The sequence below is a fragment of the Protomyctophum bolini genome (assembly GCF_963924005.1).
Source record: "Protomyctophum bolini genome assembly, chromosome: 24".
Lineage (NCBI taxonomy): Eukaryota > Metazoa > Chordata > Actinopteri > Myctophiformes > Myctophidae > Protomyctophum > Protomyctophum bolini.
The window spans coordinates 11,321,542-11,347,369 of record NC_137885.1 but is presented as its reverse complement, the minus strand read 5'-3'; the positions used below and the strand labels follow the sequence as shown (position 1 = coordinate 11,347,369).

Below are 25,828 nucleotides of genomic sequence, written 5' to 3'. Positions count from 1 at the left end.
TGTCTCGCGATAAAATAAAAAATAATAGCAGATATACACGCTCGCAAGCACGCCACTTGGTGCCGTGCTGCGACCTTGTACATCTGCTATTTCTTTTTAATCTTGAAAGTGTGAGGACTATAGGCATTTGTAGAATCGGATTCATGTCTTAATGCAGTGGTTCCCAAAGTGGCTAAGCCAAGCCCATCACACACAGTCTGCGGCGCGTTGCTGCACGGCGCCGCCTGGAAAATAGAACTGGTTCTATCGGCGCGCCAGGCTACGCGGCGCGGCGGACAGAGCCGGTGTGCGATAGGTTCATTGAAAATAATGGAGGCGGCTGTGTCCGCCGCGCGGCGGACGCAGCCGGTGTGTGGTGGGCTCCAGTTTCCCTTGTTTTTTACCGATATTTGCTGGGCAATTCAACAGACGTCAAAAGCTGTATTAGAACTGCATTTTATTTTTTGTGCCAGTGGTTTGATTTCATTTACATGTTTCTCCAGACATAAAGTCATGCCAATTCTCAATAACTCACAGGAACCAATCATGTGATAGAATCGATTCTCGATGCCTATCCCTGCAGCTAAGATACAGAGCCTGCCATGGCGGCAAGACTGTTCAGGAGCATGTCTGAAATAAATGTCAGAGCTGTCAGAGATTCTACTCAATGGCTCTGAGACATGGACACTTTCAAAGAAATTAGAGAGGGTTGCCTTCTAATGAGAGGGCAAAATCTCTCTTGGAAGAGCCACCTATCGACAAATCTAATATACGGCAACCCTCCCCGTGTTTCTTCACTAGTCCGATCGAGAAGAACACAGTTTGCCGGCCACTGCTACAGAGCTGACAATGAGGTTATATCTTCCCTTCTTCTCTGGAGTCCTGCCTCAAAGGAGACCGGAGGAAGAAATCTGTCGTTCCCTGATGTCATCACTAGGGACACATGCATCAGTAAGCAGGAACTGGGGATGGCAATGAAGGACCGGAAAATCTGGCGTAGCATTGTGAAATCTATGATCTCGACCACGGTCGAAAATTATGATGATTCAAGCCCGTTTTCTCAACTCGTTTTCTCTAAGACATTATTTTATCAGCCATATCTCTAAAACTGGTGGGTCAAACTGAACAACCAATGTCAATTTGAAGCTATGATTCCCTGCTTTCATATGATGTGAAAAAAGGAAAACGACAAAAACTTCCAATGGCAGGCCCTCAGTCAAGGTGTGTCATATCATCTGTGAATGAATGAATCTCAAGTTCTTGAAATGACACACTGTTGTGGAGTTCAATCGTTTTGATTTCATATGCGCTGAGCACAACACTTAACCAAAGTGATGGTTTGGGCCAACGGGCCTTCATCCGGGCAAACATTCCAGTGGTCAGACTATTACTTGGCCTCACACCTACCACTCATCTAACCAGCGGCTCATTTTGCTAGGGTGGGATGGCTCAGGGTAGACGACAGAGTACAGCAACTTGCAATGGGCCTGGTCTTCAAGATACACTACGACACAAAGACAACCATGTACCTGTCAAACTACGTCAAAGACATTAAAGACGCCCACAAACAACACCGCGGAGGGAGGTCCACAAATCAGATTTGGCTCAAGGGGATACATTTGTTCTACTGCCGTTATGCCACCAAAATGTGGAATGCCCTACCAACAGTCAGAGTACAAAATGTGAAATCCTACTCTCCTTTAAAACCGCCATAAAAGAGCACTTATAGGTGGCTTCAATTCGGAACTGGCCTCTGTAAAACATTCCACTTTTTGATTAGTACTTTTCATAGCAAACAAACGGCTTAGTTCATGCATGTCATCCCTGCCAGACACAAACGACAAAATTATTTGGGCTATATTGGGCTATATATATTGTATGAGTGTCGGGCAAAAGCAGTGAAAATATTAACCCATTTTGGGCGGGAACCCCTTTTGGTGTTTTAAACATTATGTTGTAATTTAGCTATTGAAAAATAGCAGATCTACAAACTCATAGCTACGAGCTTGTAGGTCTGCTAAAAGAAATTAATCGTGAAAATATTTATTTCAGAAAACTGGATTTAGAAGATTTTATTTTTATTTTGAGGTCAGGCCTAAATGGGTTTCATTGAATCCATGGGAGTACAGGTTATATTTATTTTCTTTGATTTAAAAGTAACGGCAGTTGTGTGTTTGAGAGAAGACAAGTGAAGTTGCTTACTTTCAGCTTTGGACAAAGTGCAGGGGTTGGAGTCAATCAAAGCCAGCTGGAAATGCTGCAGAGAGGTGGAAAAACAGCAGAGTCAAATCAGCAGCTAGCAATACAGGACACAGAAACACAACTAAACCACAGCCATACAGGACACAGCAACACAACTAAACCACAGCCATACAGGACACAGAAACACAACTAAACCACAGCAATACAGGACACAGCAACACAACTAAACCACAGCCATACAGGACACAGCAACACAACTAAACCACAGCCATACAGGACACAGCAACACAACTAAACCACAGCCATACAGGACACAGCAACACAACTAAACCACAGCCATACAGGACACAGCAACACAACTAAACCACAGCCATACAGGACACAGAAACACAACTAAACCACAGCCATACAGGACACAGAAACACAACTAAACCACAGCCATAGTGGACACAGAAACACAACTAAACCACAGCCATACAGGACACAGCAACACAACTAAACCACAGCAATACAGGACACAGCAACACAACTAAACCACAGCAATACAGGACACAGAAACACAACTAAACCACAGCCATACAGGACACAGCAACACAACTAAACCACAGCCATACAGGACACAGCAACACAACTAAACCACAGCCATACAGGACACAGCAACACAACTAAACCACAGCCATACAGGACACAGCAACACAACTAAACCACAGCCATACAGGACACAGCAACACAACTAAACCACAGCCATAGTGGACACTGGACACAGCAACACAACTAAACCACAGCCGTTACACCAGGGGTGGGAAACTCTGACCATGGAGAGGGCCACTATATTCACTCCAGAGGGCCACATTATTGCATATTAATGGCGTAGCAAAAATAGCCTATCTACAAGCTCAAAACGTGTCACACTGTCTGCAACACATTTTGGACTTGTAGATCTGCTATTTTGGCTATTATTTGAATTATTTTTTGCTATTTTTTAATCGGAATCCTGAAAAGTAGTGGTCCGTGGCTCAAGTGCCTAATAAATAACTTGACATCCTTCAACCCTTTTGACATGAAAAGGGTTGAAGGATAAAATAGACTAGAAAGGCAGTTCTTGAACAGTGTACCATGTACAGTATGTGTAGTGTAAATATATATAAAACGACACGCACCTTTAGGCTTGACTCATAGTCTGTGTTGACCTTGAACATGAGGCCCAGGCGCAGGTGGATCTCCTTGGCCCGGGAGAACCCTGGGTCAATGTACAGCACCTCCTGGAACGCTTTGATCGCCCTGGAGGAGAGAGAGAGAGAGAGGAGTACTTTTACTTTAATACTGTACACAAGTACATTTGAGTTTGAGCATTTACAGTTCAATACTGTACTTCTGCTCCACTACATCTCAGAGGAAAATGTACTCAACTACAATTATATGAAACAATTATATAAAAACTTTAGTTACTTGTTCAATTAGGATTACAAAATACACTTCAGCAGTATATATTTAAATATATTTATCTTTATTTGAAAAGAGCAGATCTACAGGCTTAAAATGTGTAGCGATGCAACACATTATGAGCTTGTAGATAAGCTAGATAGAGTTTGAACTTGTGAAATTGGACATTTTACACAATGAGTGGTTATAATTATGGTACTTTAATTATATTTTGATGCCGATACCTTTGTACTTTTACTCAAATGCATTTTGAAAACCAGACTTATTATTTAGGTATTTCTACATTGTGGTATGGTACCATTTACCTTGAAAAACAGATAGTACTTGAGTAAACCAACTTTGTTACTTTGCACCACTGTCTTCAACATGTTTTTTAGGTGTGGAATGTGGTTGCAGGGACTCACCATTGAAAGGCATTATAGTGGAAGTACACCATCCCTAGACCATAGAGAAAGGCAGCATTCTGCACAAGAGAACGAGACAAATAGTTACACAATAATATACATTTCACATAATGGCAATACATGTATTTAACATTAACTGCCAGGTATTCATTAATTATTCTGCCACTGCCAGTGTTTTTCAGTAAAGAAGGCCCACGGGACTCTAGATGTGAACCAGATGTGTGTAGTGACGGACACCATTTCTTTACATGTGTAATCCAACAGGCTGTTGATGCCTAATGACGCATAATACACAGGCTAATAATCCCTTTCGTCTTCCACCATTTCTTCCACCAACCTAGGACAGTGGTTCCAACATTTCCAGTCCACAACCCCCTGATATGAACTCAGGAATAATCATTTGAACTGGGGACCGCCCCAAATAATCATATTTGACCTGGATACTCTCGAACGACAAGCACTTGGAATTGGAGTTTTAAGTTTGACTTTGAGTTGGATCCACAGATAAACATTGTGAAAAGGTCTACTAGGCGTTGCGAAACTTGCGAGGCGTTGTAGGCTTACATCAAAAATGTTCCTCTTTCTGAAATTATTTGACAATTTGGCCAATGCTTGACCAGTTTTTTATAGTATAGTTTGTTACTGAACCAACTTAAAAACTAGGGTGCTCACAAAAGCCTGAGTAGACGTTAAAATTACCACAAACATGTTTGAAAGTGAAATATCCCTTTAACCGCTCTCAAACCTTTTTGGGTGAATGGCTGGTCTACAAGCTTGTCACAAGGCGATGCGTTCTGAGCTTGTAGAGTTGCTATTTTATTTAAGTACTGAAAGTAGGGCATCAATTTGCCAAAACGTTGAAATCTGGAGATACAAGGTTCTGCCCGACAGCAACGATAGTTTCCATTCATTGTGGCAAAGATAACCTCTAGATCAGTGGTTCTCTTACCAGTGGCCCGGGGACCACCAATGGTCCTTGAAGGGATTCCAGGTGGTACCCAGCTAAATGGAGTTTGTAACCAAATGGACCATTATAGATCTCGTCTAGAGAATGTAAAATAATGGTTAATTTGGTCAATGTTTGCCTGCTACCTCTCCTACATATGGTACAGTACCAACATCAATACAGCATGGCATTGTGGACACAAATCTTATCCAACGACAACAAAATATTCAACGTTTTGGTTCTTAGTGGCAGAATCTCATCAAATAGTGGTCCGTGGCTCAAATGCCGAATAAAGAATGGTCGTTGACATGAAAAGGGTTGAAAACCACTGCTCTAGATTTGTTTGCTTCACACAGCTGTGTGTGTAAACACCAGACTTCTATTAGAACTCATAGCTGGGCCACAGTGTGTCATGTCAATATGACTGGAGGAAAGCTACATGTAAGAATGACTCCTATTATGAAAGAGGAAACCATACTCCCAAACCCAATCTGGGCTGTGTGTGTGTGTGTGTGTGTATATATATCTCACCTTCCAGTAGTCAGACTGTAAACTATAGTACCTCTGGTATGCTGATAATGCTGTAACGACAGGAGACAAGACAAATGGTGTTAGACGTTTCAACTGGCCTCATGCCGATCAATGATTACAACACACACTCAATCAATCAATCAATCAGCCATGAAAACTAACGCTAGTTGGGGTATCAAGATACACTCAACTCACAAATCGGTAACAATATATTACACATTTATTTTACAAAATGAGACTCCAGACTAGTTATGACTTGAGATTGTTTAAGTTACTTTTTTTTAACGTATTATATTTCATATAACAAATAAAAAAATGTTTCAGGTTATGGTTAACGTATACACCTTCCTAAGATTGGATCTACAAACTCACAATAAGCTTGTAGATCTGCTATTTTTCAATGTTCAGGTTTCGTTAATTTGTTGGGTTTGTTTTTGCTCACACCAGTGGTATCCATCCATCCACAATGAGCTCCCTCATCTGGCTGGCACTCTAGCGCCATTATTCTGAAGGATTCAGTGGCACGGTCCAGAAGTGTTCATCTGTACCACTAAAGCCTAATGTTCAATCTGTACCATGATGGTGGTGTTGCAAAAAAGGCCTGCCATTTACCTAGATGCCCACATTCTAACTATAAATGCACCAAGTCCCTGTGTGTTTGTACATCTGTAATCCATTTACCTAGATGCCCACATTCTAACTATAAATGCACCAAGTCTCTGTGTGTTTGTACATCTGTAATCCATTTACCTAGATGCCCACATTCTAACTATAAATGCACCAAGTCTCTGTGTGTTTGTACGTCTGTGATCCATTTACCTAGATGCCCACATTCTAACTATAAATGCACCAAGTCTCTGTGTGTTTGTACATCTGTAATCCATTTACCTAGATGCCCACATTCTAACTATAAATGCACCAAGTCTCTGTGTGTTTGTACATCTGTAATCCATGTACCTAGATACCCACATTCTAACTATAAATGCACCAAGTCTCTGTGTGTTTGTACGTCTGTAATCCATTTACCTAGATGCCCACATTCTAACTATAAATGCACCAAGTCTCTGTGTGTTTGTACGTCTGTAATCCATGTACCTAGATACCCACATTCTAACTATAAATGCACCAAGTCTCTGTGTGTTTGTACATCTGTAATCCATTTACCTAGATGCCCACATTCTAACTATAAATGCACCAAGTCTCTGTGTGTTTGTACATCTGTAATCCATGTACCTAGATACCCACATTCTAACTATAAATGCACCAAGTCTCTGTGTGTTTGTACGTCTGTAATCCATTTACCTAGATGCCCACATTCTAACTATAAATGCACCAAGTCTCTGTGTGTTTGTACGTCTGTAATCCATGTACCTAGATACCCACATTCTAACTATAAATGCACCAAGTCTCTGTGTGTTTGTACGTCTGTAATCCATGTACCTAGATACCCACATTCTAACTATAAATGCACCAAGTCTCTGTGTGTTTGTACATCTGTAATCCATGTACCTAGATACCCACATTCTAACTATAAATGCACCAAGTCTCTGTGTGTTTGTACATCTGTAAATCCATTTACCTAGATGCCCACATTCTAACTATAAATGCACCAAGTCTCTGTGTGTTTGTACGTCTGTAATCCACAAAACTCGACAACCGCTCGCCGCACCTGTACTTCGTATTCTACACACGCGTTCCACCCCACCACAGGGGGTGCAGTGCCCAGTGACAAGTCGGTCGGACCCACGGTTGTTCAGAACCGCCCCAAAAAGGCCTCTCTGCCCTTGTTCTGGACAGGGCCCGTGCCCAGTGTATGGAGTTGGCCTGTTCTGACATCATTCCTACGTCTTGGTCTGCATATCTCACAGATATGTGAGCAACTGGGCATGCCAGACAAAGAACTCCATATATGGGCATGAAAGGGAAACAATAATAATATAATCTGGGTGGGGCATTCATTTACAACTTGCATCATTCCGAGTCCGCTCTAGTATACATCTATTATCTATGAATGCACTGTTCGTCCCACCGACTTCAACCAACTCGAGTGCAGTACCCTGATGCAATTTCTCATTGCATCAGTTTGAATAATAATTTGTATTGATAACTATTGCATCAATCATTACATCCCTATTACTAGTGGTCACAGGGAAACAGCAGCAGTATCTAGTCAATAAAAGCAGTTACATCACTTTTAATCACATTTAAGGACGCAACCATTGATTATCTTATAATTGACTCATGACTCGACCCACACCGATTGGTCTGCAACCCAAACGCAGACAGTGAAGCCATGCTGTTTGCCTTCTTTTTCAATACTACAAACTACTACTGCAGGTGTAGTTTGTGTGTGATTGATTAAATCGATTAGGTCAATTACATGTTTCAGAACAATTTGAACAAGTTTTTCCAGGGATTTTTTTATCATCACTGTAGGAAATACAAAATGGAGCTTAGGTTGATCATACTGATTACCAAATTTATAACGCAATAACTTTTTACCCTTTTTTTTGCTTTACAGAACAGTTTGGGCATGCGTGTGCGTGGCTGCGTGCATGCGTACGTGCTTTCGTGTGGACTTGAGTGTGAAGCCAAAATGTATGAATGAGTGAAAATAAGTGTGAGGGCGTGAGGGGAGGACATTTAATTATGCATACAGAGAAAGCGAGTGAGAGAGGAGGAAGTACAATTTATTGAGAAAGAGGGAGGAATAAAAGGCATGCAGAAAGAAAGAGAATAGCAGAACATGAGCAAAAAAAGCAGCGACTCACTCAAAAAGAAAGCATTCAAGAGAGTGCCTGGATTGAGAGTGCAATTGAGAGAGAAAGCAAGCAAGCGAGCGACAGGGACAGAGAGAAGAGAAAGGGGGACAGAGAAAGCGGGTGAGAAGGCTAAACTAAATGGGGACAGAGAGATAAAACGAGATAGAGAGATGAGAGAATATATAGTCTCGGACTCACCTTTAGGATAATCCTCCAGGAGAAGGTTGAAGTGTCCTAGATGGCAGAATACCTCAGGCTCCACTTTACCCTCAGCTTTCAGGATGAGGGAATCGTAGCAGCGAACAGCCTGCGGACCACACAAAACACACACAAGTCATGAACTACACTTTCGGACCGGGGATGTTTCGATGTGCATGTGTGAAAGCAAGGCAGGGAGAGAGGAAGCAGGCTGACGATTAACTGTCACACAAATAGGATTTCATTGACTTCTTCCGTGAGGAAGAACCCAAAAGCTACAGCATGCGGAAAAACCTGCAAAGAGGGTTCCTCGACCCCCGGCGGAGGCTGAGATGTTTGCCGCTCGGCGGTAACGACGACTCAACGCACAGAAGGGAATTCCACACTTCTGGTCAGACGAAGGAGGAGCAGGCCTGGAGGCAACCCGCAGTGTCACCAACACCTGCTACTTGCATTGCATCAGCCATCTTCCCCAGTGACTGTCCCAAACAGACAATTCTGTTTTTGCCGTTCTCTGCTCCCCTCTGCCTGTGAGTGAGCTCTGAACCTGGTGCCTGAGAAAAGCGCCCAGCAGCTCATTGGCTCATGATGATGACATGACCAATGGGAAAGCAGCACTTTTAGTGTTGCTAGGATACGACCCCCACATAGGCCGGGATGTATTCAAACCGCAACAAATCTGAATGCATGGCAATGTGACGACAGTACGGCTACTACGGCTCAGAAGTCAGAACACGAGTTGGCATAAACATTTTAAATCACCCCATCCTTGTTGATATAATGCAATTATGTAGTGCTATTTTGACATTGATGCTTTGACAAATAAATATATATATTTTATCAGATAACATTAGGGCCGGGGGGAAAGAGAGAGAGAGAGAGAGAGAGAGAGAGAGAGAGAGAGAGAGAGAGAGACAAAATGTCTTCTAAATTATGACTGACAAATTCTGAAAAACCCTAAATTATGACACTTCTCTGAAAATCCTGTTTCTATGTCAGTGGTGCTCAACCTTTTCCATGTCAAGGACCCCCAGAATGATCTGTATATGGCTGCGGACCCCCATCTGAAAATGTGTTGTTCCAGGGACCACCCAGAAGCAAAGATTTGAGTTAAAAACGTTCGCTCTAAATATTTGCCACATTTTCACGATTTTTTCAAAAATAGCAGATCTACAAGCTACAAGTATAACATAATGCTTAAAACTCCAAGAGGTTCCCGTCCTGAATGGGTTAAACCATACGCTGTGCACATGGGGGGGGAAACAATGCCATGTGGCATACACAGCCCCTAAGGGTGTCAGCTGGTACTAGTACAGTACCACTGGTGGTACTTGATCCCCGCTCTGATCCCCCCCCCCCCCCCCCCCCCCCCCGCCCAAAAGAAAAGAGGAAAAAAAAGACAAAAGTGGAATGAAATATTTACATTACTACAGGTAGTTCTTCTGACCAAGCAATTGGTTGAAATAGGCTATCCAGTCGTGCTGGAATGAGCATGACCTAGCCGTTAATAAAATATTTGAGAACGGATTAATCACATTAGAAATATCATCAGTTGTGCCGATTAGTGATTAGACAGAGCTTAGCTTAGTCAGAGAAGCAACAATATTGGCTTAGGAATGGAACAAAAAGGGCAGGTATAAGCTCCTTTTAACATCAGTTATTATGGTGGTACTTGGAGAGCCAAATATTTTCTGTATTAAAAAAAGTATAAAAAGGTTGGGAACCAATGAGCTATATTACCCAAGCGCTTCAATACTCATCCAGACACTGGAACCTACTAAGAAAACACTTAAAAAGTATATATATTTTTTAAACAGTTGGCACAGCCGTCAATAAACAGATGCCACTAATGATCTCTTTTTGACGAGAATCAGTAGTATAGAGCAGTAATAGAACCTAGGACAGGCGTCCTGGACAGTCACACCAACACTAAACACAAAGTCAGCTGTTCCTTCAAATACCAAGCTAAGCTGTGGCCACTTCATGGTCTACTCTACGGCTTCTAATAAGACACTGAAAGTCCACATCTAGAGTAGACAACACACAGCAGCACATGTGGTGGTAACACATGTTGACCGGCCCAGACAAAGTGGGACTTTCTCTTTCAACAGCTGAGCGAGTTGGGTGGTGACAGACCAAGTGTCTTAGGACACACATGTGGCTGTGTTTTCACTGGATGGAAAAATGTAACTTGGGATAGGGATGTCACAATTACAAATTTAAGTTGTCAAAATTGCGATTGTGATTAACGATTAAAATTTCATTGTGTTTTTGGCATTGGATCATTATGAATACAAAGCCAATTTCTGTTTGTATGATGGAATGCCAAGGGTGAGACAGAAAATAGCAGCCAGGAGAACTAGCAGGACACTCCTAAAGACCCCAAGAGCTGCGAGCCAGCAAACAAACCAAAAGAGGATATGCGCGTGACATCATACCCTGAACAAGACGTTATGCGGGAACGCCTACTGAGTGAAAAAAAACCTACTATCTGGCCTTGATAGCCCATACATCTAAACAGAAAAGTCCTATCTGATTGCATTAAACTACGTTAAACTGGGACATGCATCCGACACACCAAAGGTCCGACATGCGTTGCACCATGCTTGCGGTTAGGGTTTTGGTTTGGGTGTTGGTCTAATGACAGTCAGACCAATAGTATGTCGGAACTAAAGCCTGTACCCCGTTAATCTATGTTAAACTCACTTTATGCATGTGCATACCCTCTATACACGGGCACCGGTCATCCCACAACTAACATGCATTGATGTACTCAAGACACAGGAGTGCAAAGCACCGAGCTGGCCCGTATGGAGAACCGGGATGACTGGAAGTGATCGGGCGGACCCGTGTGTGTGTGTGCGACTGTGCATGTGAGAGAGAGAGAAAGAGAACCAGACATTTACTTGTAACAGTGTTTCTACATACATGGCAGTATTGATATCATTACTTAATTAAAACATCATATACTATAACTCACTCAATCATCATCATCATATCATACATACTATAATTCACTCAAGGTCTGTCTGTCGTAGCTCCTCACTGGCTGCACCAATCGCTCCAACATTTCACACAGGCATTGACCAGCATATTATATTATTATTTAACAACGTATTAATTATTAACCCATTTTGACCTGAGATCAGATTCTAAAAATGTCTTCTACATCCCGTTTTCTGAAAAAGCTATGTTTCTATGTCAGTCGTTCTTCGATTTTTTTTAAATAGCAGACCTACAAGCTCGTAGTGCCACTCGGTGCTATGAGCCTTAGATCTGCTATTTTTCAATAGCTAAAGCATAACATAATACTAACACCTAAAGGGGTTCCCACCCAAAATGGGTAAATAATTAAGTAATTTATTAGTGAATTAAAATTTCCCATAGACTTGGATGAGAAAATGCAAAGACTCACATCAAGTCTTTTTCTCTCAGAAACGGTCAGAGCTACACTTGGAAGGAAGGTCCATAATATTTACTAAAATTAATATAATACATAACTACATCAGTCAGCCTTATGGTGGCGCTATAACAGCCCACTTTACATATAACTCTTGAACCTTAGGTCGTAAAATCTAAATTCACTTTCCCATGATTCCTTGGATCATGCCGCATCTCCCCATATAGGCCACGCCCATTTGCGTCAGGATAGATTTTCCGCAATTTTGACTTTTCTTCAAAACACACTTTATGCTCTTTTACCTACAGCTTTAGTGCAAATCTCACAAGAATTGGTACACACGATCTCTGGACCCATCCGATTAAAACACCACAGGCAGAATTTTCATAGTCCGCATCGTTCGGCTGTAATCGGCTTCCAAAGTTAGTGGGAGGGGCCTGTTTCATACAAAACGGAATGTCCAATCCACCCCAAATTGTATTTACATGTCGAGCGTGGTTTAATCAACCGAGAGCCCAAAGCAATTCCATTTGCATCCATAGGGTGCGCCGTAAATGCGGAATTTTACAAAGTTTATTGCAAAAACATGCTTTTTGGGGGATAAATCCTCTATGTTAGCGTAGCGAGACAGGACAATTGGCTCCCAATCAGTAATGTTTGATTGAACAGTTTGCAGAATTACAGTACATTTCAGGTACAAACTCAATACAAAGACTGTTTACTGTGAGTGGACAACCCAATTAAGCATTACACTTGTTTACAACAGGGTCCACCATGTTCAATTCATCAAAACATTTAGAGTCGTACAAATAGACACTTCTATATAGTTAAAGAACAGAACAGGAATTCATCATAAAGGAAGCAAAAAGGGAAAAGAAAAATATACAGTGAGGGGAAAAAGGGGGGGGCAGTGGGGGGGTTCAGATTTTACGGGGGCCAGTTTCGAATTGCAGCCGTCCGTAGGTGCCCTTTGAGAGCTGTTTTGAAGGAGTCAAGGGATTTACATTACATCGCATCACCTACACTGTACATCATTTGGTGTTCATATATTCAGAACGGGTAAGGGCTAGTTGTAGTTTGAGTAATTGTTCTACTACTGATTAGAAGTGAGAAGGCATAGCTATAGTGGTGCATTCAACTACTCGAGTATCGACATGGCACAATATCCAACATCCAACATCCAGACGATAGGTGAATTGATAGAGGCTGCGGTATCGATGCGGCAATAAACGGCATGAATTATCTGGGTGACGCAGTGTTGACAAACTCACCTCTGTTTAACGTTATCACAAGCACCCTTGCACTCCCAGACCCCTTGTTAGGATGTCAGATCAACATGGAATATCAGAACAGGTCAGCGCCATATATGGGGATTTAAGAGTGGCAGCAGGGGCAGTGTCTTGAGTGTACATGGTTTGATGAGGCCGGGCCGGGCGTGGTTGCACTAATAACTTCGGGGCTGCCTGTCTAGAGTTTGAATGGACAGGTATCAGTCAAAAGGGAGACATCAAAGAGGAAGGAGGAAGGGGTAGGATCAACATATGGATTGTCAGAACAGGTCAGCTCCATATATGGAGATCTAAGGGTTTGAGGTCAGATGTAGAGTTGATGGCCGGCTCCATATATGCAGATCTAGGTGATGATCCAGCCTTCTCCATGTAGGGTTTGATGAGGTCAGTGTCATGATCTTTATATATGGAGACGGCCATATATGGTGGCATGATGCCCCCCCTTCTAAACACTAGCTAGCGTGTGAAAAGCATGCACAACTCTTTAACAGAAACGACTGCGTGAAATGACACGTGGAGACTGGAGAAGTGACTTCATTCTACTTGCTCCAAGTCTAGGCCGTATCAATGACACCTAACCATTGGTGGTGATACAATGACCCAGTTCTGTCAGAAATGGTGCACCTCCAGCGACTGTGCATATATGGCAGGCTCAGAGCTGTGCATGCAACGCAGAACGCACAGTGTCGGCCAGGCCAGTCACTCACAACTAATAAAAGTCGTTAAGACGGAGAGTGACTTTGAGTCATGACCCATCGCACCTCAAACATTACCAGCAACATGGTCGAGCAACAAACACCGGCAGTGGATGCTGATAAACAGCGAAAGAATGCATGAAATTGTTTAGGGCAGGGGTCTTCAACAGGGGGTCTGGGACCCTTATACTAGGGGATGTACTACACAAATCTTTGTGTGATAGAAACTTTTTGGAACCCTAGCATCCCTATTCTGAGAACTTCAGCCTAAAATAGCCAATCTACAAGCTCACAACGCCTCACACTAGGGAAGGTGGTTTGGGGTGCTGTAGTGTAGAGGGAATAAAGAGTGGACTAAGTATAGAGTCAAAGGTCAAGTTAAGTGGTTAAATGTCAAATCAAAATACACATCAACGTGAATCTAACATGATAATGTTTATTGTGTCTATGAATATATGAAAACGTCTGTGACACAATTGTAAACAATATGCAGTATATAACATATCTCTGCTGTCGGGAAGAAACCACCTAACTCCAAAATGTTCCTTTTTCAGGAAATAAAAAATAAAAAGAATTCAGGAAATTAGAAAAGTCTAACAAAGCAATACCTCCCCATCAAAGTTGGTTTTGTGACTTTATATATTGTCAATTACTTGCATAAGAGGGGGAGAGGTGGTGGAGTTAGTTGCTTTAGCAGACAGTTTGAGGATCCAATGGAGATAAGGTTTTTCCAAAGCTTTTACTACTTTCCATTGGTTAAATATTTTCAAAACACACAGACATAAAGGGTGTTCAATAGCACTGATGTATGCAAAAAAAATCTAAAACCTAAAAAATGGAGTTAGATACGATACATATAGATGTCTAACAAATCAACACAAAACATGAATTTGAATTGATGGTTATGGCACTGGCTATGCGTGATTATCCGCCACATGAAAGGTCCTAGCCAATCAACACGATGAGGTTACAAACACATTCCCCCATTTGGGGATATGTAATGCCAATTATATAGAAGTTGAACCCGCGATACAATTGTATTAAACTAGAAGGTCCAGCACCTAGAGCCAGCACATCTGAGAGACACACAAACACACACAGTTGTAACTTGTAGAGGGGAAAATAATAGAGAAATATTGCGGTGAAAGAACAGTTATGACTGGCTGCCTTCAAGCCAGGGCATGCAAAGCAGCGTCCATGTAGGGCTACGCAGTGCAGTACTGCGTGCGTGCGTGTGTGTTACGTGTCATGTTGTGAACTTGTGTGTATAGCGAATTAAACTCCATACTGTAGCAGGCTATAAAAAGACAATGACATGAAATTGCAGGCACCTTGATTAATGACAGAATCCATTATGAGCACACGTGCCAGTTAGTGCAATTGAAGACCGTATAGGTCGAAACATGTCCGTTGAATAAAGTTTTCCTCCTTTTTAACATTAAGTGTGCCCGGATCTCCGCTTTGTTCTATTGGCTCACACTTTTAACTGACGATCACAGGTCAAGTGGGCACCTTGGACATCTGGGCACCTTGATGTAAAAGTGGCTATTTTGTCCAAAATGTTAAGAAAAGAAAAGAAAAGAAGTGAAAAATGGTCTTAAGTAATGTAATGTTTATCAGTCAAGTTGTTTTTATGCCCGAAAATGACTGGCTATACAGGTTTTCTAGCAATTTAAATATTAGACATATGTAATGATCATGAGTACTTTCTTTGACCCAAGACCATTTATAAAATATTTTATATTTTTAACGTTTTGGACCAAATAGCCAATTTTACATCGAGGTGGCCAGATGTTCAAGGTGCCCACTTGACCCGTTACCGTTCAGCAGTTTGTTTGTGGAAACATCGATATGCAACTGAATGAAAACATGACAGGGGTGTTATAGCGAAAACTGTGACCCATATGCGTGAGGTATGAGTGAAGACAGCGGTTGGCAACACGATGAGGTTACACCAGGCCATGGACTGTAGTATATAGATATTAGCATGGTGTTGTTGATGAATGTGGGATGTGCATTGTGGGATGTACATTGAGGGAAATAGGAATGTGTATGAAGTGGCTGAATAATGGATTACGGACATAACCGGCGGAGTCGGGATGAAGACATGGTTAGTGGAAACTGTTGGCGTGTTTTGCTAACTTTGGCTAATGGCATTCCCTTCCGAAGTCTGCAACGTGTGTCAATATATGTTCGCCGCACAACTGTGTGTCGCTCAGTTGTGCGTGTCACGTGATCGGCCGTAGGCAATGGGAAGAAGTAAACAGAGTGACTGCAGTTCCTGTGTGTGTGTCGAGGTTAGAATATAAACGCTTCTGAAGAGCGTGCTGCACACGCTGTGAGTAACAGCGCAGACCGGAAACGCAAAAACAGCAGAAGCTATTTTTCTTTCGTCTGATATCAATGAAAATGCGCTAGGAATAGGACGTGTGTACACGTCCTCTCAATCCATCGGTTGGATTAGCTATACGGCTCCACAAATCCTACGGTCTAAATGGGTTAAGACCTGGAACGCATCCGTGTCACTTTAGCTTTTAACCACTTTTAACCATTATTTTAAACTAAATAGCAGATGTACAAGCTGATAGTGAAAAATCATGAAAATGTGGTGCAACTCTTAACGAAATAAACTATTCTTTCACAGCAAACGTTTTAACTCAAATCTTGGCTTCTGGGGGGTAACTGAAACCTTTATATATTTTTTATTTTTTCCAACAAAAAAAAAAGACAGTATGTGTATGACAGACCAGGTTTAAGGTTTCCGCCCGACAGCAAAGATATGTTGCATTATAATTGTGTTTCGTTGCAATGTTATTTTTATATGGCTGCTACCTTGGCAAGGTCTCTCTTTTTTGATCAGACAAAAAAAACTGCACTGTCCCATTGCAACAAAAAATATATACCAGAACAAAGCGTGCAAACTCAGATGCAAATAAGGTGGTTTTGTGGTCTAATAGTATACCTGTGCTGCGTGGCCCGCAGAAACCGTTTCTGCAACAGTGTTTAAATCAACACCAGGTCTGGGGACCACCATGCGTCCAAATGGACCTTTATGGGTGTGTAACTACTCTGTGCAAATGGTACCAAATGGACTATTATGAGTCTGTAACTCTGCATGTATAAATGGAGCCAAATGGACCCTTATGATGAATTTACCATGAAGATTCCATAGTGTAGATCGGGGTCCCAGAGATAAATAATTGTATCAAATGGGGGTCTGTGACCTAATGCATGTCAACCTGGGTGGCATTGCAATTCAAAAGGTTGAGAATCACTGTTACACTACAGCACTGCTTCATGCAGCTATCCCACACCACCTAGCGAGCACATTCAGAGTGCTGGACCAGCCCGTCAAGCGATGCGCTGTCAAACACCAGCCGGGCTGCAGGACACATGCATAGACATTTTGCTCTGCCCTGTTAAGCTTGCAGCTTGTGGCGTTAGAGTTACAGGTCCAATAAATGCATTTCAAACTCAGCTTGCTATCTGCATATCACAAACAGAGACACGCGCAGAGAAGCAATGCAAGACTGTAAGCAAGAGACTGACTGTGGCTGCTATAACGAGAATGACACACAGACACACCAACGGTCTAAAGCTCGAAGGAAACACTCGGGAGAGCTTCAGGGTCGATCTTGTTCATATCAAACCGGGTATGATCATAGCTGCCGGTGTCACTCCTCCATGTCCCGCCATCTTGGACTGACCCAGGCAGCGATCCAGCCACTAACGTTACATGTAAATGTCAAGTCGTTTGCAGACTTTCTCCTTCAAAAAAAACAACCGGGTCAGATCCTGAACATGGGCATGCACTGACTCAATGCAAAGCAAAATGCACAGACAACTAAAGCAACCTGCCCCTCCTCCCCTACAGTTTAACAACTGGCGTTCTCTCCACCCTGCAGGATTATAACTTAAACGTTTACTACTTTTGATCATCATCATCATCCACCCACTGATGCGTTCATGGAAAACAGCATGAGATGGACACAATCTGCAGAGCAACATCAAAGTTTCCTCATTAATATAATAGTGCAACAACAATCACACACACGCACACGCGCGCGCACACACACACACACACACTGACACACACACACACGCACGCACAGTTACACAAAAACAAAAGCCACGGTGACGTCGGTTACGTGTGTATGCAAGGCTATATTGTGCATTTGCGCTTTTCGGCGGCCGACCGGGACCGGGGTGACCCAGCATGAACTGACCGTAGAGGAGCGTCCTTTCCCCGGCTGCGCCCGCAGGTGCAGCCTCCTTCAGTTAGCAACATTAGCTCCCCTTCCAGGCTAATAGAGGAGGCTGTGTGCTCTGTGGTGGGCTACGTTAATGCACTTCCCCACCTCTCCGTACGAATAGAAAACAAGTGCGTTTCCAACCGGAGAAACGCACGTCGACACCATCCCCCGTTGAAAGGCGTTCATTCGAGCAAGGAGTCGAACCGGGAGTCCGCCCCACTCCTCAGTGAACCAACGGGGGCCTTGCTTTTTTTTTTTTGCTTGTTGTGTATGAATCGCTCCTCTCAGTGCTAGCTATAAGCTAAGCCAGTGGTGGGAAAACTAAAAGTACATTTTTCAATACGGCAATGTAGAAATGACAAAATCCGGACTCCGGAATTCAAATTTTACTTTAGTAAAAGTACAAAAGTATTGGTATCAAAATGTACTGTAAATACTCGAGTACACTAGGCCTACTTGTCCCATTCACAAGTTCAATGTATAAACATATTTTGAAAAATGGAAGATCTACTAGTACAAGCTCAGATCGGCTATTTCCAAATAATAAAAATCTAGTAACTAGTAATAAAGTTAACAAATAATTGTACTGGAGTAAAAAAGTACAATATATATTTGCCTCTGAGATGTAGTGGAGTCGAAGTAAAGTACTGAAATTTGGAAATACTCCAGTATTAAGTAAAAAAAATATATATATATATACTTAAGTACAGTACTTGAGTAAATGTACGTAGTTACTTTACACCACTGAGCTAAGCTAAAGGTGGCTACAGCCCCAAAACAAGCCGCCCCGCGCCGCCAGCGCGAGCTGCTCCTTCTCTCTCCGTAACCGCTCGAGCGGTGGCCGTTACCGGCCGTTATAGTTTACCTTGACGAGCAGGGCCTTCGTCCTGCTGGCGCCATCTTCGCGAAGCCTCTGAAACCCGAACAGCGAGCTGCGAAAAAGAAAAGGGAAAAAACAACACAAGAAAGAAGAAGAACAAACTGTCAGTTAGCCGTTAAAACTAGGTTTTTTCCCCCCCTTCCTTGAGACAACGCTTCGACAACGTCGACGTGCAGAGCAAAAAGAGAGGGGAGAAACCCTAGTTTTGACCGTTGAAAAATGTTGCGTCAGGAGCGTTGTTAAAAAAAGCCGTGCCGACCTGTCCACGCCGACCAGAGCGTCCCTCTCCTGGGCTGTCAGCGTCGGGAAGTCCTCCTGCTCGGGTGGCTCGCTGCTCGCTTTTCCCCCCGACGCCATTTTCTTTTCCTCATCACCAGCAGCCGCAACAGCGGCGGCGGCGGCGGCAGCGCGAGCCGAGCGCGAGACACTCCGAGCGGCGGCGATGATGGAGGAGGAGGCGACACCAGCAGCAGTACCACCACCAACACCGCGAGATTGCATGGAAATCAACCTGGCTTCGAGGAGCGGAGAACTCCGAGGGAAATAATAATAAAATAAATAATAATTAAAAAAACTGTTAAAATATCGTGATTATAAACTGATGAGAAAGTTTAAAAGGGGGGAAAAAACCGATGCGGTTCTTCGGTGTTGAAGTACAACAATCCCCCCGTTTTCTCTACAGACAGGAGCGCGAGCGCAGCGGCTCTCCTCAAAACGTCACATTTTTTCAACGCGCGTGTTTTGTCGTTGATGGTGTCTCTGTCTCTGGTTACAAAAAAATAAAAAAGGTAATAATCCGGAATGGAAATTCTGTTTGATTTTCTGCACCATGTAAATCCTTTGCAGCCACGGAGGGGCTAAAGTTGTTATAATTGTGTCACCCGAGCGAACCCACGCGCCGCTGTAGCCACGCCCTCCCGTGTCTCATCGGCCAATGACAGCGGCCGCGTGCCACCATATGACTTTAGTCCCATACATTGCATTCACATAATATTCAACTCTGTGTATTCTACAGTAGCCACATAATTTCATATTGTAATCAACTTTGTTTATTCCCATATAGGCTATTAGCCATATGATTACATACATACATACATACATACATACATACATACATACATACATACCGGTACATGTATGTACAATGCATAAACATGACGAATAACAACATATTATGTTGTTATTCGTCATGTTTATGCATTGATTATATGGCCCAATGGGCTATCTGCACACGCGTAACACATATACACTCGGTGTGCGTGCGTGATACAGTACTTTTGGAAACATTTTCATATTATTCAGTAGAGACTAGTATTGAATACATGATGTCTAATCAATTTTGGGTTTTATTGTTTTTCTCTAAATATACATTTGTATTCTCTTCAAGTTTTTTGACGATAAATATGATAGACAATTCAGGTAATTATTCAGCACAAACAACAAAAACACAGAAAATAAAAAACAAAAACAAGACACAATACAAATAAACAATACAACAATTTGTACATGAAGATCAGAGCGTTGAGTGACGTGGCCGAGCATCACGCAAAGTGGGCGGAGTCCAGTATTGTCAACATACTGGTGACATAAGAGGCAGTTGATCCAAAATGGCGTCGGTGGACCACAGAGAAGGTGAGTGACAACAAACTATCCCCGCCGATCTTTATCAAACATTCTCATGTCAAGGACCCCCAAATTGATATTAATTTTGTCGACGGACCACCCATTTGGACAGATTTGGTGCCAGGGACAACCATAAGAGAAGAAATTACAGATGTCTTCGAAAATAGCCGATCGACAAGCTCACTACGCGTTTCGATGCGACGCGTTGTGAGCTTGTAGATCGGCTATTTTCGAATAGACTAAACATAAAATTGGACTTAAGTTATATATGTTTAAATTGTTCCTCGTTTGGTGTGTGTGCTTTGGCAATGTAAACGTATGTTTTCTCAATGCCAATAAAGCCATTTGAATTGTGTGTGTGTGTGTGTGTGTGTGTGTGTGTGTGTGTGTGTTTGACCAGTTAATAATGACAATGGTATCATACTGTAGTTATTCAGCCCACTAACTACACCTGAATAATTTGTCCGTGAAATAGAAGTAATAAAATTGTGTCCTCTTCCACACAGAAACGGGTCAGGAGGACGACCCAGAGAGTGAAGATGAGGTTTATGAGGTGGTGGATTTGACAGAATACGCTCGCACACACCAGTGGTGGAGCAGAGTGTTTGGGAACAACTCGGGCCCCATCGCAGCGAAGTACTCCGTGGCCACACAGATCATGATGGGAGGGGTCACTGGATGGTAGGGTCCACAGAACAATGAGAACATATATATATATATATATATTATATTTCTTTCAAAAGTGGCAGATCTTGGCTAGTGCTTCGGTCCGGGCACCTAGGCTGCTAATACCGCCCGACAGTGTGTCGTGGATTCGACTCCCGATCCAGACGACCTTTGCTGTGTGTCACTCCCCATCTCTCTCTCCTCATTTCCTGTCAGACTACCGTTTACTATCAATAATGGCAGAAAAATCTTAAGCTCATAGTGCAGCACAAAGTGACACACTGTAAGCTTGCATATCTCTTCTATTTAAAAAGAAAATCGTGACACGTATAGCTCAAATCTAAAATGACCAGGTTTTAATGGGTTAATAAAATGTAATTGAATTGTTTCCGTTGTCATGGATAAAACAGTGGAACCTATGTCTTTGTCCCCTGCCAGGTGTGCAGGTTACGTCTTCCAGAGAGTCGGGAAGATAGCTGCCACGGCCGCGGGCGGAGGATTCCTCTTGTTACAGGTGGGGGAAAAAACTACAGCATACATGTATCCGTCTGGGTGACAGTACTATGGGTGAGCGCTGGCGCTTTGGCACGGGGGCTCAGATCAACATATCCGCCTGGGTGACGGGAGATCTGCTGGGCGTGTGCTGGCGCTTTTGCATGGGGGGGTCAGATCAACATAATTAATTCTGTCCTGGCCACATATGGAGCATGTCTTGAGTGTACAGGGTTTGATGAGGTCAGATCAACATAATGGAATGTCAGAACAGGTCAGCTCCATATATGGAGATCTAAGGGTGATAGTGGGGGCAGTGTCTTGAGTGTACTCTGCCCACTTCTTCTATGAGACACAGACTGAGTAGAAACAAATCGTGCCATTTTATCATGATTATTAGTGAGGACCTAATATATGAAGATAGGTTGAAAAGTGGTGAAGTGGTCCTTTAACTGCGACTTTCGGTCACAATTATACTAAATACCCATTCATACTTCATCACACGACAGTGTTGCTTGCGTGAAGAAAATAGCAGACAGGGCTTGTAGGTCTGCTATTGTAGGTCGGTAACGACGACGTGTTAATCATCACACTTTGTTTGGCCACATATTGAAGTGATTATGTCGTCCTCATCGTCCCGCGGTTTTGTCGCCCCACAGATGGCCAATCACAGCGGGTACGTGCAGGTGGACTGGAAGAAGGTGGAGAAAGACGTGAACAAAGCCAAGAAGCACCTGAAGAAGAAGGCCAACAAAGCAGCTCCTGAAATCAACTCGTTCATTGAGGAGGTAAAGGTACCTGGAGAAGAGAGTTTTCTTTGTCTATTCCTTGTTAATCAGTTGCTATGGTTAAAGTAGTAACGGGCTCTATGCACACAGAATAACTGCTCCTACTGCCGGCCCCCTTCCCTACTTCTTTCACAGGTGTTACTGCTGATGAAGGCCCTGTTCCATTTAGTGTACAGTGGTTCTCCAACTTTACCCCTCATAACTCTGAGAGTGTATACTGCAAATGGACACCAAAATGATTTGTTTTCTATCAATTACACACTCCATGAAGCCTGTCAAATAATATAAGAGAGCAAAATTTCAAAAAATAGCTGAGCTATTTTCACATTATTTATTTGTGGAACAGAGTCAAACTTAACAATGCCTCAACTCCTACACTTCCCAGTACGTGTCAGGGTGCAGGGGTCTCCAGTTAAAATATGGTTATTTTGTTTGATTCTTATTTTGTGGTTGAGCACCACTAGCCTAGTTAACGTGGTCTCCTTTCAACATATCTTTGCTGTCAGCCAGAAACCTCATGTTTTTTGTGTTTGTAAATGTATGCCCTACAACTTGATCATACTAACTAGTAACTACAGCATCACACAAAAGCTCTCAAAAGTAGCTGATGGTGCTGCATTTTGAGCTTGTAGATCTGCTATGTTTGCTGTTTTTGAGTTTATATCCTGAATAGTAACAGTTGTTTGGACATGAGGTTTCCACTTGGAAACAAGCTGCACAATGCATCAGCACTGCCCTCTAGAGTATAATTTGAAATAGTACACCCACTAGTAGTTGAGTCATCGCCATTTACATTGCAGGCTCTCTTAATGTAAGCCGATTCCAAAAATAGCAGATCTGCAAGCACACATGTCACATGGGTTTGTAGATCTGCTATTTTTGTTGAGACACATACGACAGAATACAGTAGACATGGCTTCTCATGCATTTTTAGACCAGCACCACTTTTTGTGGTGGACATTTTTTGACAAACTCACACTTGATTTATAGTGCAATGTCTTAGTTTCAATAAAGCATGCACTGGTAGCATTGATTAGGAATATTTATTAGAAAATGCAAATGTGATTCCTGCTGATTATCTTATCAACGTAGTTTGGAAGCTACAAAAAAGTATTTCTGCGTATCTAGCCCATATTTCAGGGTTCGACATTAGCCAGGCTGAGCTTGTAGAACGGCTATAATGCCTCAACTCCTACAATTCCAAGTGATTGTCAGGTTGGGGTTTTGGGTCTAAGGGGCTAAATCTCATCACTTCCTCTCCTCTTCTCTCCAGGCGACAGACTTCATAAAGAGGAACATCGTGGTCTCCAGTGGCTTTGTCGGCGGCTTCCTACTCGGCATGGCCTCATGAGGGCGCCGTCCGTCCCCATCAAACTCCCGATAAGACCACAATAAGTTATCGTTCATACTGTGAATCCGCTCACCACACTCAATAGTACACACTGTCACTGACTCACTGCTGTTCCATTGTTTACCTCACTACCCTAACAACAATGTGTGGGGAACCCGTTTGAATACTGCGTTTTTGGAGTTAAAACGTTTTCTTCTTTTTTAGCATGGTTTGCTGTAACAGTGCTATGATGATGTGACTTTGTTGTCTCCATTGACAATTCTGTTATTTTGTGATTCTGGTCCCAAGCCAAGGCTTGTGTTTAAAGCCAGGGAGGACTTTTGGAATTGGATATAGTTCCTAAAACATATTTTGGAATTGGTGCTGAAGGACTGGAGTGCATGGAATGTATCAGGGAACACTCTTCTCTTCCACATCTCCATGGAGCGATGTTATAACGTAGAAATGTGCCAGACTGGTGAAAGTGTCACTATGATGTCACCAAGCCATGTTCCTCTCTGTACGTTAAGCTTTCCCTAGCTTGGTCTCCACTAATCTGACTCCCCCTGGTCCTGACTAATATCATTATGTCAATGTAGACGGGTCTCTTCGAGACACAGGGTGAGTAGACCGAAATGGTGCCATTTTCTGACGAGCATTTGTGAGGACCTAATGTATGAACATACCGTTGACCGAAAATGGGTGAAGTGATCCTTTAAATGAGTAACTACTGTAAATAAATAGGCCAAAAGTGACACTAAATAATAGCATCAGACGTGACAACTACAAACTAAAAAAAGTGACGACTACAAATAGCATCGGAATGGAATTTGGAATTGGTACCTGAACTGAAGTTTATGAATGTGAGTGTGTTCTACCAGCCAAATAAGGAGTTTAGCAAATGACTCGGACAGTTTTTGAATCTTCTAACTGCTGTGGCTGAACGAACGTTTGTCTTCAGAATGACCGTAAAATACACTGCATGTCATCTTCTCTCTGGTGGAAACCGAAACCATTACAGCATAAATTAATTAATAAATTAATTGCCCACGAGCAAAGATGTGCAAACTGCGACAAACGCACACACAGCAGCCCTCAACTCGGTATTGCATGTACCTTTAAATGTTAAACTGAGGATTAATTTGTTCTTCTGGCCATCGAAATCCTCACACGGTCTTTATTTACCGGACGAGAATCTTTCGCACCCCAACATCGCCCGCCCTCTCACAGCCAGGTAAGGTGATGCCTTACCTGTGCCAAAAGTGATGCCAGTCCTGTCGCCAAGGGCAGTGATTCCCAAAATCCTTCAACGACCACCCTCTGCTATCTATTGGGTCACGAACCCAGTATAACTGACGGTAAAAAATCAGAGTTACACGCCTGTATGGGTCCTTTTGGTTCCTAATTACCAATCATTTAGCGGGGGACCCTCGAAGAACCCTCTCAAGGACCCCTGGAGCCCGCTTTGAGAACCACTGGTCAAGGGGAACGCCAGGCCACCAGCCGTGGTTCTTGTTATTGTACATTCTGCAACGTTGCTGTAGCAACAAGACATTGATGCTGTATTTGTGTATTACATTGGATATATCTATAGATTATACCAGATCAATAAGTTGAGTTGCTTATCGGTTAGATGGTTTTGCCTTTCTCTAACGGTGCAATATGTCTCAGATATACGCTGTTTTTTTTTACCTCTGTACTTCAAAGGGTTTTTATTTTGGTTTCTTGTGCTTTTGTTTAACTTTTTTCACTTTTACATTCATTTTACCCCCTTCATTTGCTTTGTTCATTCTATTTTGAAATAAAGTTGCCTGATTTGGCCAACTTTGATTGCATTAGTAGTTTGAGTTAATTTGTTAACTTTGTTCCTAGGAATTCACTGTGCACAATTCAGACTTGGTCATATTTAGTGTTATGGATAAATTGGTTTGGTGTTAGGATATTGAA

General features: G+C 42.6%; 2 protein-coding genes across 4 annotated transcripts in view; one reads left to right on the top strand and one right to left on the bottom strand.

The window, feature by feature from the left end:
• Positions 1-19,909, bottom strand: part of LOC308311392 (lysine-specific demethylase 6A-like) — a 53,119-nt gene extending 33,210 nt beyond the window's left edge. For both annotated transcript variants that reach the window (XM_080758078.1, XM_080758079.1), the window contains exons 1-7: positions 19,242-19,909; positions 18,968-19,034; positions 8,466-8,574; positions 5,506-5,555; positions 4,029-4,087; positions 3,342-3,462; positions 2,182-2,236 (exon numbers count right to left, since the gene is read on the bottom strand). In XM_080758078.1, coding sequence (XP_080614204.1) covers positions 2,182-2,236; positions 3,342-3,462; positions 4,029-4,087; positions 5,506-5,555; positions 8,466-8,574; positions 18,968-19,034; positions 19,242-19,483 — 703 coding nt within the window. In that variant the 5' untranslated portion in view covers positions 19,484-19,909. The remainder of the gene's footprint in view (positions 1-2,181; positions 2,237-3,341; positions 3,463-4,028; positions 4,088-5,505; positions 5,556-8,465; positions 8,575-18,967; positions 19,035-19,241) is intronic.
• Positions 19,910-20,356: 447 nt separating this feature from the next.
• Positions 20,357-25,711, top strand: LOC308311493 (FUN14 domain-containing protein 1). Of its 2 annotated transcripts, none has more exons than XM_080758184.1 (5): positions 20,357-20,614; positions 21,112-21,286; positions 21,710-21,785; positions 22,423-22,557; positions 23,825-25,711. In XM_080758184.1, exons 1-5 carry the CDS (start codon positions 20,590-20,592, stop codon positions 23,900-23,902), a joined length of 489 nt encoding a protein of 162 aa, XP_080614310.1. In that variant the 5' UTR covers positions 20,357-20,589; the 3' UTR covers positions 23,903-25,711. The 2 variants fall into 2 exon arrangements, with proteins under 2 accessions (XP_080614310.1, XP_080614311.1); XM_080758185.1 differs by having other exon boundaries at positions 20,371-20,614; positions 22,423-22,551.
• The last annotated feature ends 117 nt before the right edge of the window (positions 25,712-25,828 follow it).

What these genes read in the sequence shown, in the direction of transcription:
- LOC308311493 (XM_080758184.1), top strand. Translation starts at nt 20,590, where the DNA reads ATGGCGTCGGTGGACCACAGAGAAG. An exon ending in GTCGGTGGACCACAGAGAAG is followed by an intron (nt 20,615 to 21,111) that starts GTGAGTGACAAC and finishes TCTTCCACACAG; the next exon opens with AAACGGGTCAGGAGGACGAC. An exon ending in GAGGATTCCTCTTGTTACAG is followed by an intron (nt 21,786 to 22,422) that starts GTGGGGGAAAAA and finishes GTCGCCCCACAG; the next exon opens with ATGGCCAATCACAGCGGGTA.